The sequence below is a fragment of the Myxocyprinus asiaticus genome, chromosome 5 (assembly GCF_019703515.2).
Source record: "Myxocyprinus asiaticus isolate MX2 ecotype Aquarium Trade chromosome 5, UBuf_Myxa_2, whole genome shotgun sequence".
NCBI lineage: Eukaryota > Metazoa > Chordata > Actinopteri > Cypriniformes > Catostomidae > Myxocyprinus > Myxocyprinus asiaticus.
This window is the reverse complement of record NC_059348.1, coordinates 32,167,207-32,184,524: the sequence shown is the minus strand read 5'-3', so window position 1 is coordinate 32,184,524 and position 17,318 is coordinate 32,167,207. Positions and strand designations below refer to the sequence as shown.

Genomic DNA, 17,318 nt, shown 5'->3' with positions numbered 1-17,318 from the left:
AATGCACATATTGTGTAAAAAACAGGCTGCCATTGTTATCATCACCACAGCATTAATTCGAGTGTTATGCAGATCTCGAAGACGTCTCCGCTTGCACTTCATCCTTCCGAAGGCTTGCTCAACAACCACCCTCCCACGGCTGATCTTGGAGTTCTGCAGCTGGTCTGCTTCAGGAAGAGCCCCATTGTCACGCTATGGAGTGATGACAAATGGGAAGGCCTGGCCAATGTATGCACTGTCTCCCAGCAAGCTGTACTCACCCATGTTCTCCTGCCATACTGTGTAAAAGTTGGAGGCCCTCAGCATTCTGGCATCATGAACCCTGCCTGGTGGTCCAGCAAAAATGTCAATGAATCGCCCCCTCTTGTCTACAATACCCTGAAGGAGGATAGAGTAGAATGCTTTTCTATTCACGTAGTCTCCTCCTCTTATGTGTGGCCTCTGCACCCTGATGTGGTACCCATCAATTGCACCGATGACACCACTGAGGCCATAGGGATGGTGGAAAGCAGCAGCAGATGCTGCTTTCTCACAGGTATTTGGCCAGGAGAGGAAAGTTGTTCCCATTGTACAAATGATGTTGAGAACTACTAGAATGATCCTGTGTGCTGATGACTGTGACACATCAAACTTGTCTGATATCTCCCTAAAGCTGTTTTGGTTGGCCATGTACCACAGAAACATCAGCACCTTCTTTGTCACAGGGACTGGTGGTAGACCTTGACTATGTTCTTTTTCTATACCGTTTTCCTGCAGTTTCATCTGGAGATATTCAAACTGTGGCTTGGTGACCCTGAAATGGCATGCAAAAGTGTAGTCATCCATATTCAGCATGACCTCCCACTCTGTTCCAGTCTTCAGGATGAGTTGCTGTGTTGACCACAGCACAGAGCATATCAGTATTTTAAGTCAGAGAAAAACTGTATTTAAGTAAAGTATGTCTGCCATTTACAGTCGCATCACTATATTATTTTTACTTCTAATTTGAAGGGCTCTGGCTACACAAAGTTCATTCAAGATGAGTGAAGTTTTCTTATCTTTTTTTGAAATCTTAAGCACATTTAATACAACATAGGTTGTACATATCTCATGTAGCAGACTAAAATTATATCGGAATAATATATATATATATATATATATATATATATATATATATATATATATATATATATATATAAACTGCTCAAATAAATTAAGGGAACACTTAACATTGATTTTGAACTTGGAGTTTGTTAACTGGTTACACAATTACCGATTAAAATGCAATCAAGGCGTTTTTCACACCATGAAATACACAGAAAAACAACCTACCATCTGCGTCTCCTTTCTTCTTCCATGATGTTTTTTAGGTGGACTTCATATTTGTTCTGTAGTTGTTTGTATTCCGAAAGAGCAAGCACAACAAAGGTTTGCCTGGACGTGTCCATCTTGGTTTTCTGACTTGTGTACTGGAACGCTGTCAAATCGGGTGTGACGTCATTCCCAGCTCCGACATCCGACTTCCGAGGTAAATGGAACGCAGCATTAGTTCACTCAAAAATGAAAATTATCTCATCATTTACTCACCCTCATGCCATCCCAGATGTCTGTGACATTCTTTCATCCGCTGAACACAAACAAATATTTTTTAGAAGAATATCTCAGCTCTGTAGGTCCATTCAGTGCAAGTGAATGTGTGCCCAAATTTTGAATCTCCAAAATCCACATAAAGGCTTCATAAAAGTACTCCAGATGACTCTGGTGGTTAAATCCATATCTTCTGAAATGATATTATAGGTGTGGTGTGGTGTTTTCTTTATGAGTGGATTTGGGTGGATGGGTAGAGGGGAGGAGTTAATAGAGGCTTAGACATTAAAACAAAAACATGGTATTCACATACAGTCTGGCTATTTGAGGCACACCACACATTAATGTGGGCTTTCTAATGTTGAATGTGTAAAGGAGGGTGGTATGGGGAATGAGTGCTTCAAGGATCATATTCTCAGAGCAGACACCAATCACAACAATTATCACACAGAAGCAAGATATTAAGGGAAGTGGGTCCTATCAGTTGAACATTTGTGAATAGACTGGACTTTCAACATGAGCAGAGGAGACTGCTGCAAGAAATATAACCATGTGGGACCCAGAATTTCATTTTTGTCCTCTGTAGAAGACATACTGTGAGGTTTAGTTAGTTTGTTAGTTTTAAATTCTGAGTTCTGCAATTCTTAGACCCTACATGCCACATACTGATGTTCTGGTGTATCTTGGGCTTTCAGATACACCAAAAGTTAGTGGTTTGGACATGAAAATGTTTTAAACATTTTATGGAAAAGGGATCCAAACGTAATATAGATGTCTGTTTTTGTTTGGGTATATACAATAAATATAAAAAAAAAAAAAAAAAAAAAAATAAAAAAAAAAATTCCAATAAAATATGAAACAATCTTTTGAAACTTTGCCAAGTTATTACCCTCATTATTGCAATATTTTTTTTTTTTTTTTTTTTGTAATAGCTACAAGCTGTCCCAAAAACAAATTCAAATTAGACTCTATGCAAAGACTGAGTATACCCATATGTGCCCATACTGAGAATATGCTTACCCATCCTTGACCATTGTCAATGTATAATAAATCAAGACGTAAATGCTATTCAAACAATATAATTTTATAATATATTTCAGAACATAATTAAAGGAGTCATGAAATGCTATTTTTTATATAATTTTATTATCTTCCCTGAGGTTCACTGATAATGTCAGTAAAGTTCTTTGCACGGAAACTTTCATTGTTTAGTAATAAATTATCATTTTCCACCCTGTCTCTGGCCCTCTGACTGAAACGCTTGGTTTTGGCCACAGTGTCTCCTTTAAACTTCATTGTAAACACCCACTGTTCTGATTGGCTAACATTGTGCAGCCTTTAAATTTCAGCCATATTGAAAACACAATCAGAAGAGAATAAACAAGCTCTCCACAACATTGTAAAACAAAAGTTCAGGATTTATACACAACGCACATCCAACACATTGCATCACTCAAGCACATCAGCACCACAACTATCAAACACTCATGACATTTGAAATATTCATGAATTAAACTGTTTACTCACGGTTTTGCTGTCAAGTCCAAGTGTTTTTAACCTCCTCATTTTTCAATTACAGTTCCTGTAGCTGCACAAACACAGTCCATAGCATGGTAAAACATGACTCACACACATAGGTGCACTGAGGCGCAAATCGACAGAAACACATCCAAACGGTCAAAGACGTCCAGCTAGTGCTTGTTTACATACACCAACAATTAAAAATAGCACAGATGGGCGCAAGAACAGCAAGACACAGAGCAGCTGAATGAAGCCGAACAGAGTCTCCTTTTCTGAGTTGTAACTGACACTGTGTCTTTTAAAAGTGAAGCGATAAACATGACGATGTTCAAAGACGTCTGTGTAATGCATGTTGTATGCACAAAAAACTTTCAAATAGTCCAGATGTGTCCCCTTTTGGTGTTTAGGAATAGTTGGTAACACTAGGCCTGTCTCTCTCCCTCTCTGTTTACGATATGAACTAAGTGCCAGTGGTGGAGCCAAGGGTGCGATGACACATGTTGTGTGGCGTGTAAATATAACTGAGCAATGTGTCTTGACGTCACGAACACACAGTTTTGAAAATGAGACTTTTCAATAGAGTGGGAACTATAAATGCTCTTTTTAGACTGTGGAGGAAGTTTTGAATTCTAATATTTATAGTACAGTTACCTATTATATGTCTAAATATCAAGGAAAATTAGATTTTCCATTTCATTACCCCTTTAAGAACCGTTGTGCAAAGCTTGGATTCATGTATGTGGAGTGCTGCAAAACACTCATTTAGATAAAACACCTTTTAAGCCTAGCTTATTCCACTGTAAAGTGTTATGCATAAAAAATAAAAGCACACACACACACACACACATATACTGTATATATATGTGTTTTTTTTTTTTTTTTTGTTTTTTTTTTGCCTGACGTGTCTTGCCTACATGTTCAAGTCAAGATGTCTATAATTATAAAAATGCCTCTTTATTGACTAGCTGCACCAAATCATGTCAAAGGTACTGATTTCTATAGAAGGCCTGGATGAAAAGCTTGTTTGATTTAATACAACCTGTCTGAAGACCAACAATCATAAGGCAATGTATTATTCAGGATATGAGCATTATCATCTCATCGTCCTCTTAACATTACATTTTTTGCTAAAGATGGTTATGAAGCAAGGCCTTGTCTTGGTCTTAAATACCAATCACAATTTCCAAAGGCATTCAGCTACAACTATTTACAATATTTACTCAGGAAAAATTAAATCTTGAAGAAACAAGACATATTGTATGATAAACCAACCAGTATATGGTAGCCTGCCAAAAGAAAGGATACCTTGTGTTTATTTTTACCAGTTGAATTGTCTTTTTAAAGCATTTATTTATCTGACAGTAGTTATGGTTTTGGACAAGGCTTGATAATATTCTAATGCTGCTGTCAGAGAAAATTATCCCACTTTTGAAACTCCCTCAGCATTCAAAAAGTTGTCCTTGAAAATAATTAAACACTACTTCTGACAGATGAGCACATTTAGATCAGTGAAATGTGTGTGTTGACGGTGTGAAGTCATCATCATCATGACGGCGGGTATTAAAGCAGTCTTTTGGCTCTTTATCTGCATGTTGTGAGGCTTGTGGGAATTGATCAGGACTGGATTGCAACACAGACATTTCACAGTTGATTTATAAGTCCTAGGAAAGTAATAAAAGCTGTCCACTCAAGCATTTGAATCCAATTATCTTTCACAGAATGCCATTGTTATCCAATTAAAACTCTGCTGCTCATGAGAATTATAATAAGATATTTTCTTGGTTTTGACAGAGGTGATTTATACTGAATGTTGTACAGTACATTCTGTTGAATGTTGATCTAGTAAAGAAATGAGCTTCATAGTGAGTAAAAAATGTAAACTTAAAGACTACAAGATGCGCAAACAGAAATAAAAATATCTATTGTAAGTGGGAAATAATCTGTTTTGTGTGAAAAATCTCACCATATTCCAGCTGGGAAATTGAAGTGTTGTGCGTTTTAAATAATTTCTACCATATTAGCTGCTGAAACAATACAAATATGCAATAGAGTAAGTTTACTTATCTGTAATCATTAATTTTATTAAGTAGTAGAAAATATACACCAGGGAAAATAGCTTCCTTTATGAGTTGTCATTTTTTTCTCAACTTTAAATTAATTTTTTCAAAAATCAATGTACTTTCTTTCACTTTTAGAGGCCAGTGAAAAACAACAGTCAAATAATCCCACAACAATGGAATTTGTCAATAACAAAAAAGTCTTCACTACAGTCCCATTTGACCAGACATCAAGGAAATGATGAACAACTTCTGCTTTTACAAAACATGCACAGCCATTATGGGGTGTGCTTGTTGCCTTTCTCTTGAAAGAGTCTGGAGAGTATTTGTACCTCAGGACCCCAGTTGTCTACCTTACTGAGATCCAGGTCTGACTGAGGCTCAGGGAGATCCAGAGAACTGATGGAACCAGATGGCGAACCACGGCCTTCGTAAGCATACGTCTGAAGAGAATCGTACGGAGGCCCGCTGATATCCCCGTTGGCCTCAACCACCTTCAGTTTAATCACCTCATGAATGTCCTCATCTGGTAAGTTCAAAGAAGGACTGAGAGCCTCTGTCCCCATTGCTCTCCAAACCTCCGACTGAAGGTCCTTCCTCAACATCATCTCCTCTGCCGCAGCAGGGTTTCTCAGTGCTGCTATGTCAAAGGCCTCTGTGTCTTCCTCGCCTCCTCCCTCATCGTCGTACGTCACAACATTCTCTCTAATATCCTCCGGTGAAATGATCAGAGGCACCTTCTTGCTCTTCTTACTTCGCAGAGTGACAAACAGAATCACAATGGCTACAAGAGAGAAGACACAAGCTCAGTTTGTTCATCCTTGTAAATGGTGATGTGAATTAGCTGTACTATTATCATGAGTTTGCATGTAAAAAGGCGTACAAAATGTACAATCTGCATGCTGACATTTTCATAAGGGGCAAAGCTATGTCTGGGTAAATAATCACTTATGCACTGATGCAAAATCAATGTTCCTTTGCCATAAATACCTGTGTCTCTTAATTCAGACAGTTTGAGTTTGGGTATTGTTACAATATGCACTGATGTGAAATCAGATGCATTGTGTTTTTGCTGTAAATACTTAGCTTTGAGAATTTAAATTCAAACTGATTGTAATTGGGTATTATTACAATGTGTTATTAACAACACTTCCTGCCTGTCAAGGTATGTGCACTCTTTACACTTTAGTTGTTGTTTCTGCTTCCACACAGCTGTGCAGAAGCCAAGCACTCCTGAGTTGTGTATATTTATGGCCTTGTCAGTGGACAAGAGAGAGAGAGAAACCTCTCATGTTTATCCACAGGATTTTCAAACAAGGTTTCTTAGGATGGTGGGCAAAAGAAACTCCTCAACTGAGGAGAAGCTCTTAAATATGCACTATTCCACAATTTAGATCATTTTTTACTTTATTTATTATTATTATTATTATTTTTATCTAAATATCATTGTTCCTTTCTGAGTAAAATGTTACACTTTCATATACTGTACAGTGTGGTTCCAAAATCTGATGCCACATTGAAAATTGAAATTGTATTTGTTTTAACCTCTTTTTCTTTTGTTTTCTTTGTTTTCTTTCTTTTTTTTTGGATTTTTTTTTTTTATTTTATTTTATTTTTGGATAATTTTTTTTTTTTTTTTTTTTTTTTTTTTGGATTTTTAAAGATTTAAATGTTTTGAAAGAAAGAAATGTCACAGCTTAAAAACATTTAGGTCACTTATCAAATAAGCACATACTATGTGACATAGACCATGTAAATGTATTTGTCCACTAGGACAGATTTCCTTGCTTCCACTGATGCACATAAGATGCTTTTTGGAACATTCTTAAATCATGCTGGGACAACATGCATCATCAGGTTTTTGCATGAACTTGTGGAGTCCATGACAGCTTGAGGGCATACCTTCTCTGAAGCAAAAAAAAAAAAAAAAAAAAAAGAGGAAATAATACAAACTAAGAAATTCTGAAATTCATGTTAATTTTCATTTTTTCACACATTGTTATGCTGATAATATCATTTGTAATGAAAAAAAAAAAAAAAATGGGAAAATGCAAAATTGAAGTGGCTTTTTGACTAGACTTTGGGACCCCAATGTGTCAGTTTTTTCCATGATCAAATATTATGATAAATACATGAAAGAGAGAGATAACCTATTTTCTTGGCCACTGTTTCCAATCTTACCCAAGAGGATGAGCACACAGAGCAGGATGGCAATGAGGGCTCCAGTGCTGAGACCCGCCGAGGAGAGAAAGGCTTGAGCCCTGCACACAGGCACTCTGGCCCCGTCCTGGCATGGACACACCCTGAGCGTAAGTGTGCTGGTGCTGCTGAGGACAGGCTCTCCTCCATCCCACACAACCACGGGCAGCTGGTACAGCTCCTGTTCCGCCTGGCTAAAGCCTTGCCTGAGCGCCAACACGCTTGCGCTGCTATCTGTCAGAGAGAACAGAGTTTAATTCTAGCTGGCTATATGCATGAGAACGCTGTGCAACACAAGGCAAACAATCAAATGCAGCACAATTTCGCTGCTAAACATCAGCATCATCACAGAAGTGAACTTAAGTGTTACATTTGCACATAGCGTGGGAATAGTAGATCAGGTTTGTTTTGTGTAGGGACAACTATGTGCTCAAGTGTAAATGAAATGTGCATACACAATCAAATGCATAAAGAGACTCAAAAACCTAGTGAGCGTCCTCCAGAGGCAGCATTTTAAGATATCATAGGTGAGCTCCAGACATGAAGGCTGTTCCAAAAGGCAGGTATCTTAATTATGCTGCCTCATAAGATATCTTGTTTTGGCCAAATTTTAAGGTAGCATCATGTTTTCTTCCCCGGATAGGCAATTCCAGAATGCACTGTGATGAACTCAGCGGAAAAATAAATACAAGATGGCGGATGAAGCGAGAGACATTTAGATTATAAATATACTTAGCATTAAGGCGTGTCCAGAGCCAGGTAAGTTATTTAAACCACGGGATCCATAGTCATTCCAGGAGAAGCGATTTATCTACAGCATGTGATAAATCTGTATGATACACACAGGATCTGCATGTAAGTGTGTTTATATCATTGTTTTACTTTGTTGTACAGTGGTATTCATTGCTAGACTTGTGCTGTTTTTTTACTGGCTTGAACTCACGTCGCTTAAACGTGTGTTGGTGTGTGTGCTATATTGTTTTGACTTGTCCCAGGGTATTCACTTCTAGATTGAGTTGTTTGTCCAGTGTGTGTAAAATCATCATTGTTTTTAGTGTCTATAAACAATGCTTCACTTGTTTTAGAGTATTATTTATTGCTAAAGTGTAGCATAATTTATTTGCGGTGTACTGAAATTGCGTTTGTTCCCGCACTGTTCACCTCGCACGACCCATAGTTTCGGTTTCCCACATGACTAGCTTTGTGCTAAGTAGAATTAAGGTGTGTTCTGCTTTTTTCACTATATGGCTCGTTAGCATTGTGTATATATTTGACGTGAATGCTGATACGGCAGCGGAAGTGGTAGCCCTCGTGTAAAGCCCTCCTCGTGTGATGACCTACTTGTGTAAAGCGAGTCTACCTGTGTGAGTCCACCGAGCAAGGACACGGACAAGGCGCCACTCACCATAGCACTTAAGTATCTTTTAATTTTACCTCTCTTCTTATTTTCCTTGTACATACTAACATGTCTACTTAACGAATAACATATGCCTTCAAGCACATCCCTGTTATCTGTTACAGACCGTTTACACGATATAGATGCAAGACAAAACGCAACCCACACAACCTACGGCCACTTTGCACTTCAGCACCTGCTCTGCTCTCTTTCTCAGTGGGACTCTGGAACTGCCAGTCAGCTGTGAACAAAGCTGACTTCATTCCAGCCTTTGCCACACAGTCCACCCTCAGCATCCTGGCACTGACAGAAACATGGATACGTCCAGAGGATACAGCAACACCTGCTGCTCTCTCCAACAACTTCTCCTTCTCTCACACCCCTTGACACAATGGTAGGGGTTCGGGAACAGGTTTGCTCATTCATAACAACTGGACTTTTTCACCACAATCTTCTCTATGTAACAATACTAATTTTGAATTCCATGCTATTACTACAATGCAACCCAAAAAAATACATGTTGTTGTCATTTATCACCCTCCAGGTCAGCTGGCAAACTTTCTCGAGGAGTTGGATGTCCTGCTTACCTCCTTCCCGGACGATGGTAAGCCACTTGTGGTTCTTGGTGATTTCAACATGCACCAAGACAAGCCCCAGGCCACTGAACTGAATGCTCTTCTGGCCTCATTTAACTTGGAAAGACTAAGCACCACAGCAACTCACAAATCGTTCAACCAGCTGGACCTAATTTTTACACGTAACTGTACCAACTCAAATATTCTTGTTACTCCTTTACATGTCTCTGATCACTACTTTGTTCAATTCAACATGACTCTCCCATCTATATTAAAACAGACTCCACCTTCGGTTTCCTTTCGCCATAACCTCCATTCTCTTTCACCCTCTAGCCTTTCCACTGCTGTCTCTACCTCTCTTCCCACACAAAATGTATTTTCCACCCTTGATGTAAACACTTACACAGACACAATAAGCTCTACTTTAACAACCTGTCTAGACAACATCTGTCCTATCTCCTCAAGGCCAGCACATACTACACCACCCAGCCCCTGGCTCTCTGACGTCCTTCGTGAACATCGCACTGACCTCATGGCAGCTGAGAGGAGATGGCGGAAATCTAAAGATCCAGCAGATCTAGGTAAGTGTCAGTCTCTGCTTGCAACTTTTTCAGATAACGCTAAATCTGCAAAAACGTCCTACTACCAGAACAAGATCAACAGCACCACAGACACTTGCAGCTTGTTTAGAACATTCAACACACTTCTCTGCCCTCCCCCTCCACCACCTGACACATCACTGACAGCAGATGTCTTGGCCATATTTTTTACTAATAAAGTTACAACTATCAGCAATACATTCTCAGCACCACACCCTGTCAAACACCTGTCTCCTGTATGCAACTCCTCTGTCTCTATGTTCTCTCCTCTGACTGACACTGAGGTCTCTAAACTCCTCCTCTCCAACCACCCCACCACCTGTTCCCTTGACCCCATTCCTTCTCACCTTCTCCAAGCCATCTCTCCATCCATCTTACCTGCACTCACTCACATAATTAACACATCTCTACTTACAAGCACTTTTCCCCACTACATTTAAGCAGGCTCGGGTAACCCCGCTGCTGAAGAAACCTGCACTTAATCCCACACAAACAGAACACTATAGACCAGTCTCTCTCATCCCATTCATGGCAAAAACACTTGAAAGGGCACTTTTCAATAAAATCTCTGCCTATCTCTCACAGAACAAGCTGCTGGATGACAATCAGTCAGGCTTCAAAAGTTGACACTCCACCGAGACTGCCCTGCTGTCTGTCACTGAGTCGCTGAGACAGGTGAAAGCTGAATTCAGATCATCTGTCCTGATTCTACTGGACCTTTAACTCTCCACCATCTCTTAGCTGGGCATCACAGGAAATGAGCTTGACTGGTTTAAATCCTATCTCTCAGGTAGGTCCTTCAAGGTAGCCTGGAGAGGTGAGGTGTCTAAGCCACATCAGCTACTTATTGGGGTACCTCAGGGTTCAGTGCTTGGGCTACTTCTCTTCTCAATATACACACCATCACTGGGACCCATCATTCAGGCACATAGTTTCTCTTACCATTGCTATGCTGATGACACGCAAATCTACTTGTCTTTCCAGCAGAACAAAACAGTCACTGGGTCTGCTCCAACATACCTAAAATCATTTCTGCAGAGCTACGCACCCACTAGAAGCCTGCGGTCGGCTAAGGAACGTTGCCTTGTTGTACCAACACAAAGTGGCACCAAAACACTTTCCCGGACTTTCTGCTTCATCATACCACATTGGTGGAATGACCTTCCCAACTCCATCCATGAAGCTGACTCACTTTCTGTCTTCAAAAAAAAAAGGCTAAAAACACATCTTTTCCATGAGTATTTAACCAGTCATTGAAAAAAAAAAAAATAATAATAATAATAATTCCTTGTTGCGCTTTAATCTGTTTTGAATGCTATTCTGATGCTAGTGAAACTTTGTAATGTGGCACTTTTTGTACCACTGTCTCCTTAAGATGATTCACTTATGTTTTCCTTTTTTGTAAGTCGCTTTGGATAAAAGCATTTGCCAAATGAATAAATGTAAATGTACTTATGATCCATTCAATTCTGAAAAAGTATGTATAAATACCAGTTTAATATAACACAAAACTGAACATTTTACCCAAAATGTGTGTGTGTCGTGCATATTTAGTTTCATTACAGGATTCCATTGTTTCTCTTGTGTCACCTGTATTGAAATCAGTTGTGAGTCGAGTCTTTTCTTTAATTTCCTTTTTGAAGTTTGCCATGTTTATTCATATTCTCCCAGCTGAACAGCTAGTTCAAGTAGCTACGCCCCAAACTCACGCTATAGGCTGAGCTAGAAAGGGATGGGTGGAGCTGAGCAGGCCGCTAAAAATATAAACATGAATGTTTTGATAGTGCCTGGGAGGCTCAGTGTTTATACTTTTGGGGGAGGTAAACCCATGAATGGCTTACATATAGCTGTCAAAGAACAATAAACTGGGAAAGTAGAATGTATTTTGACAATAAAAAAGTTACACTTCACCTTTAAATTTACTTTATTTATTTATTTATTTATTTTTTTTTAAGATGGGTGCACCAGAAAACAATTCAAAATGAACATAATCAAACAAATTCATTATGGTATAATTTTCTTTTTCAAAGTCACACTGACCCATTTTCACTTGTGTCTAATTTTAAAAACAGCATGCTGTACTGCGGTACCTCTGAAATAGGAGTGTTGGAGCACTGATATGCTTGTACCCTGTACGCAACCCAAACAGTAACAAAAAGCTTTATTAATTCCCCACAGTCCACCAACTTTTCTCATTTTTGAGAGGCTTTTGCACCCTCTCTCAAGCTGTCTTTACCTTCATTTCTCACATACTCACACACCCACCCACAGGCAGATCCTAACACCTCAGTTTATGCAGAGTCATGCAGCTCCCACACATTGCAGATGTGTGTTAAGCGAGGAAGTGTAATTTGACTCTTGAGCCTGGGGGGATTTGTGGGCAGCCTGGGGCTGTAAAGGCAAACCCTGTTTCCCTTTGGATATGAGCTCCCAGGAGAGAAAGAGCTGTTTTTCTCCAGGAATTTAGGGCATGCAGAACCAGCAGTTATTGTTATTGGGTGGGGGGGGGGGCTCTGGGGGAATATTAGAATGTTTTTCTCCCTTATCCAACTTTCTGTTTGTGCAACACTCCCAAGTGTGCCACACTGTTTTGTGAGCCATTTACAGCATGGGACTGACAACAGTGATACTAGTATTCACATTATAATTTAATTTGATTGTCACATTTAGAACATACTAGGTAACGTTAACAATAGTAGTTACTCAACAATAGTAGAGCATAATTAGGTTGAAGTGAAACTGCCAGAAAATGCAGAGCTAATCACTGCTTTGAGGTAAAGTTCAATTTAATGTAATACATAGCTAAAATAGAACTAAATTAAACCAGCTCATGTTATACATTCACTGGCATGAAATTTTGCTTAGTTTATAATAAATAAATAAAAGGAGAAATCAATTTATTCCAGCAGGAGGATTGAAGGCTAGTTGTTCTGTACAAAGAGTTCTGCAACTACCTCTGGCTCAGCTAGACACTGCATTTTTTTATAATAGTGCATAAGAAAATGCAAACAATTTTGCAAGAATGATTTCTTGAATATGTAAATACATGGTAGAGCAGGGTTGTCTATTAATGAAGTTTTAATGTTATGCTTTTTACTTGACACGCTACACTAAAGCAAACTTTAATTATTTGATTTTACATGTGTGTTTTTTAACCCCTGGTCTGAAAGGTGTCCTACTGTAAATGACCTGAGAGAGAACTGACTCAGGAAGATAATTTTCAATTTATGGGCCATGGATACTGCACTACTGTAATTAGAATCTCTGAAACATTTATGCAGAAATCAGCCCTTCATGTGGTGACCCCTTGGTTTACTGAGTTTGTGTTTGATTTCAAGTTGTAGCGGTTTTGTTAAATGGCCTGCAGGTAGCTGGTATTTAATCTGTCAAATCACTGTAAAAAATAAAAATAAAAAAAATAAATAATGTGAATGATCATTAGAATCTTGACAAAGCTGAATATGTGTCTTTATTTATACATGGATGGGAAATTCACAGTTGCACTTTGATTTAAATAGCAGTGAATTGTAAACAGTTTTCCTGTGAAAACACAAGCAAGCGAAGCATGCATACACTGCATATAATTAATCTTCACTGTGAGATGTGTTGTGCAATAAATAAACCAATAATAATAAATAAATAAATAGAAAAATCATCAAGGACAAATACTGTTAATACTGCGGTTTTGGCATGAGTCCTGATTGCTGTAGCTGTTATAACTTAATGTGAGTGTTTAAATGTTGGAGATAAATGACCTGAGAGAAAATTGGCAGAGTAGGGACCCTCTCGTTGTTATGTCCCACATCTCAGATGAAACATACTTATACATATGCAAACGCATTTAGCCATGGCACAAGATCAAACTTGGCATAGGCTATCTTTGTGCACTGGGATGCGCTTCATCTGCCATGTTGGATTTATTTTTTCCACAGAGCTCATCACAGTACTTTCTGAAATTGCCAGTGAATGATACATGCGATGCTGCCTTAAAAACTGGCCAAAAAAGTATCTTAGGAGGCAACATAATTAAGTTGCCTACCTTTTGGAACAGCCTTCATGTCAGTAGTGCGTATTATAAAATAAAATCCATAGGCAGCTCACTAGGTTTTGGAAGAGAGCTCATGTGTTTCATCACCCACTTTACGGAAACCATGGAAACCTTCATCATGAATGCTCTCAAGATTCAGAATATGATCTATGTCGAAAAATATAAAAGTCAGTTCAGTTGAACCCACTGCCATTTCCCAGAGGGAGAATAAGAATACCTCTAGAGGGAATTTCAGTCATATTCTTTCCGTCACCACCCCTGCCTCACCCTGGAAAGCAGTGTGGTTATGTGGACACTGGCATAATCACTGCATTGCCACAAGCACAAGTGAAGAAACATCACTGTGATCTAGAATGACAGTCCTACACACCCACCAAATCAGCAAGCAAGTGGCTGCAACATAGTGCTCCTCAAAGAAATTGTTCACCTAAAAATTAAATGTGTAGTTTTTTTTTCTTTGTCCTTTTTAAACTTTACAACCCAGAGTGACTATTCACCATCTATATCTTTAAATGGAAAAGGCCATATGAAAACTTGTTGTAAAATGTTCTTCCATGTTTCATGGAATTAATAAGAATGTAGAGATACTTATAAAATTAGGTGTAAGCCCCGTCCTATGGTTCAGCGCTCAGACTGTCAGACCGCTCGGTTGCTCAAACAGTCAGATCCTGTCGGACCGATTACAGTAGGGGAGCTGAGCTTACCCCAACTAAGGATGGGGCTTAAAGTTGTGGTGATGGGGTGGAGAGGGGTGAAAACAACGGAGGTATGAGATGAGAGACAGCTGTTCAGGCTTATAAAGCGGAGGCCGTATTGTGACTGGATGAGATGCCTGATAGAATGAATCCCGAGATCTTCCTGCTAGATCTATGCTTAAACTTGCATTTTTCTTAGTCTGGGTTATTATAGATTTAAATTCTTTAGATTTAATTTAGTGTTTATTTCCATTTTATGTTCAGCTTGTCCCTTCGGGTTCATGTAGATTTAGTTCATTTTTACTCTATGGTCCTGATTTTCTAAGACCCAAAATTACAGGTGCTAATTTGCTTGTGAAAATCAAATCTATCAAACTGTGTGTGCGTCGTTGGTGTTTTGCTGGAGATTTATTAAAAAAAATTGTGCAAATAACTACACATGCTAAAATGTGCAAATAAGGCTTTTGCATGTCCAATTTGCACCAAATGCACACTCACTTAAGTACAGCTCTCACTTAATAATAATACTAATAATAATAATAACTATTTTATTTGTATTCAATATAATTTGGCTTTTATTCAAAACTATATTCATAGGATTATACAATATCATAATAAAATCCTTGCTATATAGCAGCTGTAAGAGTAGTTGATGAGAATACCCGTGTATGACATTTTCTTTAACTCATAAATCGCAAAGAAGAAAATACAGTGTACACATTAAGCACATGACATGGTAACCTTGGTGAATTCAGCCAAGGAGCTTTAGTTGTGGACTCATTGATATAGCTTTGTTTGTTCTCTGTCATTGGGATTAATAATATGCTCAATACGTTCTTGTGTGTGTTTGTGTCAACGGTTTGGAATGCAGACGTGAAAGAAACAATGTACGTCGTACGTTGTTATGTACAATTTCAAATCTTTGTCAAGACTGCCATGCGCAAGAGAGAGCGCCAAACTGATAGAGGAAGATCTAAGCTGTAAGTTGTTATTAAATTCATTTATTTAGTCATTTTTTAACATATGAAGGAATAATTGACAGTCAGATTACTGAAAATTAATGCACATTCGAGGTGTTAATTCGGACGCGAAGCACAGCGACCGTTACATTACCGTGTGCATTAACTTTCAAAACTTAGATGGTTTTGATTAAGTTTTTCCGCTTTTGTTTGTTTTCTCAACACATTTTCAGGTTTTCATCTTGGGTTGATCACTTTCTGTATACCTCTAACCGAGCGATGCTGTGTTGCAGATGCAGGCATGGCAGCGATATGCCTAGGGTGACCATACGTCCTCTTTTTCCTGGACATGTCCTCTTTTTCGGACCTTAAAAAAGCATCCGGCCGGGATTTCTAAATTTGCGAAAATGTCCGGGATTCGGCTTTAGTTGCATTATGATGAGCATCTGGTCTAACACTTCACTGTGTGTGCGTGCATATCTGCATTGCTTTAACCCCTCTTTGTAAGTCCCGCCTTCTCGCACACCAATTGGTTGATTATAAGAGGCTTGCAGGAACTATTGGCCAAATTCCTGCCTTTCAATCTCTCCGCGAAAGCGCAAAGCACTGTTGTGTTCGGCATCAAACAGTTGCTTGACATTAGCAGCAAATGACAGCTGAGTGGAAACTAGGGATGGGCATGAGTACTCGATGTCTCGGGTACTCGGACGTGGCAGCAATGATTGATCATGAAAACGATGATCGATAGTGATCACACATGATATGACTTTTCACTTAATTCGAAATCCAGTGACAGTTACCTGACAACTAAACACAAACGTGTCAAAGAGGGAGCTTATTTTTAATTTTGAGATTGATTACATTTTGACTTTGAGGGATACATTGATTATCAGAGACTTCTCATGGCAAACAAACTGATACGACGCTGCAATGCTATCGTTACAATAATCAAAATCAAATCAAATCACTTTTATTGTCACACAACCATATGCACAAGTGCAACAGTGAGTGAAAGTCTTGGGTGCAGTTCCAAGCAACATAGCAGTCATGACAGTGATGAGACATATACCAATTTACAATAAACATCAGATTTACACAACACAATTTACATGTCTAATATACACATAATTACACAACACAATAATAATATACAATGTACAGTATACAATATACACAATATAGAATACACATACACATAATATAGAAAACACATCAAATAAAAATAGTATATAAAGTGTATATAAAATATACAGTAGGTTGTATTGTACTGTATTGACATTCAGGTTGATAGTCAGTTGCCAGTGTGTTGTTAAGAGAGAATATAATTTATGACAGTCCAGTGTGAGATAATAAGATTAATAAAGTGCAGTGCTGATGTATATTGATTGTGAGAGATCAAGAGTTCAAAAGTCTGATTGCTTGGGGGAAGAAGCTGTCATGGAGTCAGCTGGTGTGGGTCCTGATGCTGCGATACCACCTTCCTGATGGTAGCAGTGAGAGCAGCACATGGCTCGGGTGGCTGGAGTCTCAGATGATCCTCCGAGCTTTTTTCACACACCGCCTGATATATATGTCCTGGAGGGAGGGAAGCTCACCTCCGATGACGCATCTGGCAGTTCGCACCACCCTTTGCAGGGCTTTGCGGTTGTGGGCGGTGCTATTGCCGTTCCAGGCAGTGATGCAGCCAGTCAGGATGCTCTCTT

General features: G+C 38.9%; 1 protein-coding gene across 3 annotated transcripts in view; it reads right to left on the bottom strand.

Annotated features, from left to right (window-relative positions):
* Positions 1-5,172: 5,172 nt before the first annotated feature.
* The window catches only part of LOC127440454 (cadherin-18-like), a 135,847-nt gene continuing 123,701 nt past the window's right edge, over positions 5,173-17,318 (bottom strand). For all 3 annotated transcript variants that reach the window (XM_051697028.1, XM_051697029.1, XM_051697030.1), the window contains 2 exons: positions 7,326-7,577; positions 5,173-5,928 (listed from right to left, as the gene is read on the bottom strand). In XM_051697028.1, coding sequence (XP_051552988.1) covers positions 5,423-5,928; positions 7,326-7,577 — 758 coding nt within the window. In that variant the 3' untranslated portion in view covers positions 5,173-5,422. The remainder of the gene's footprint in view (positions 5,929-7,325; positions 7,578-17,318) is intronic.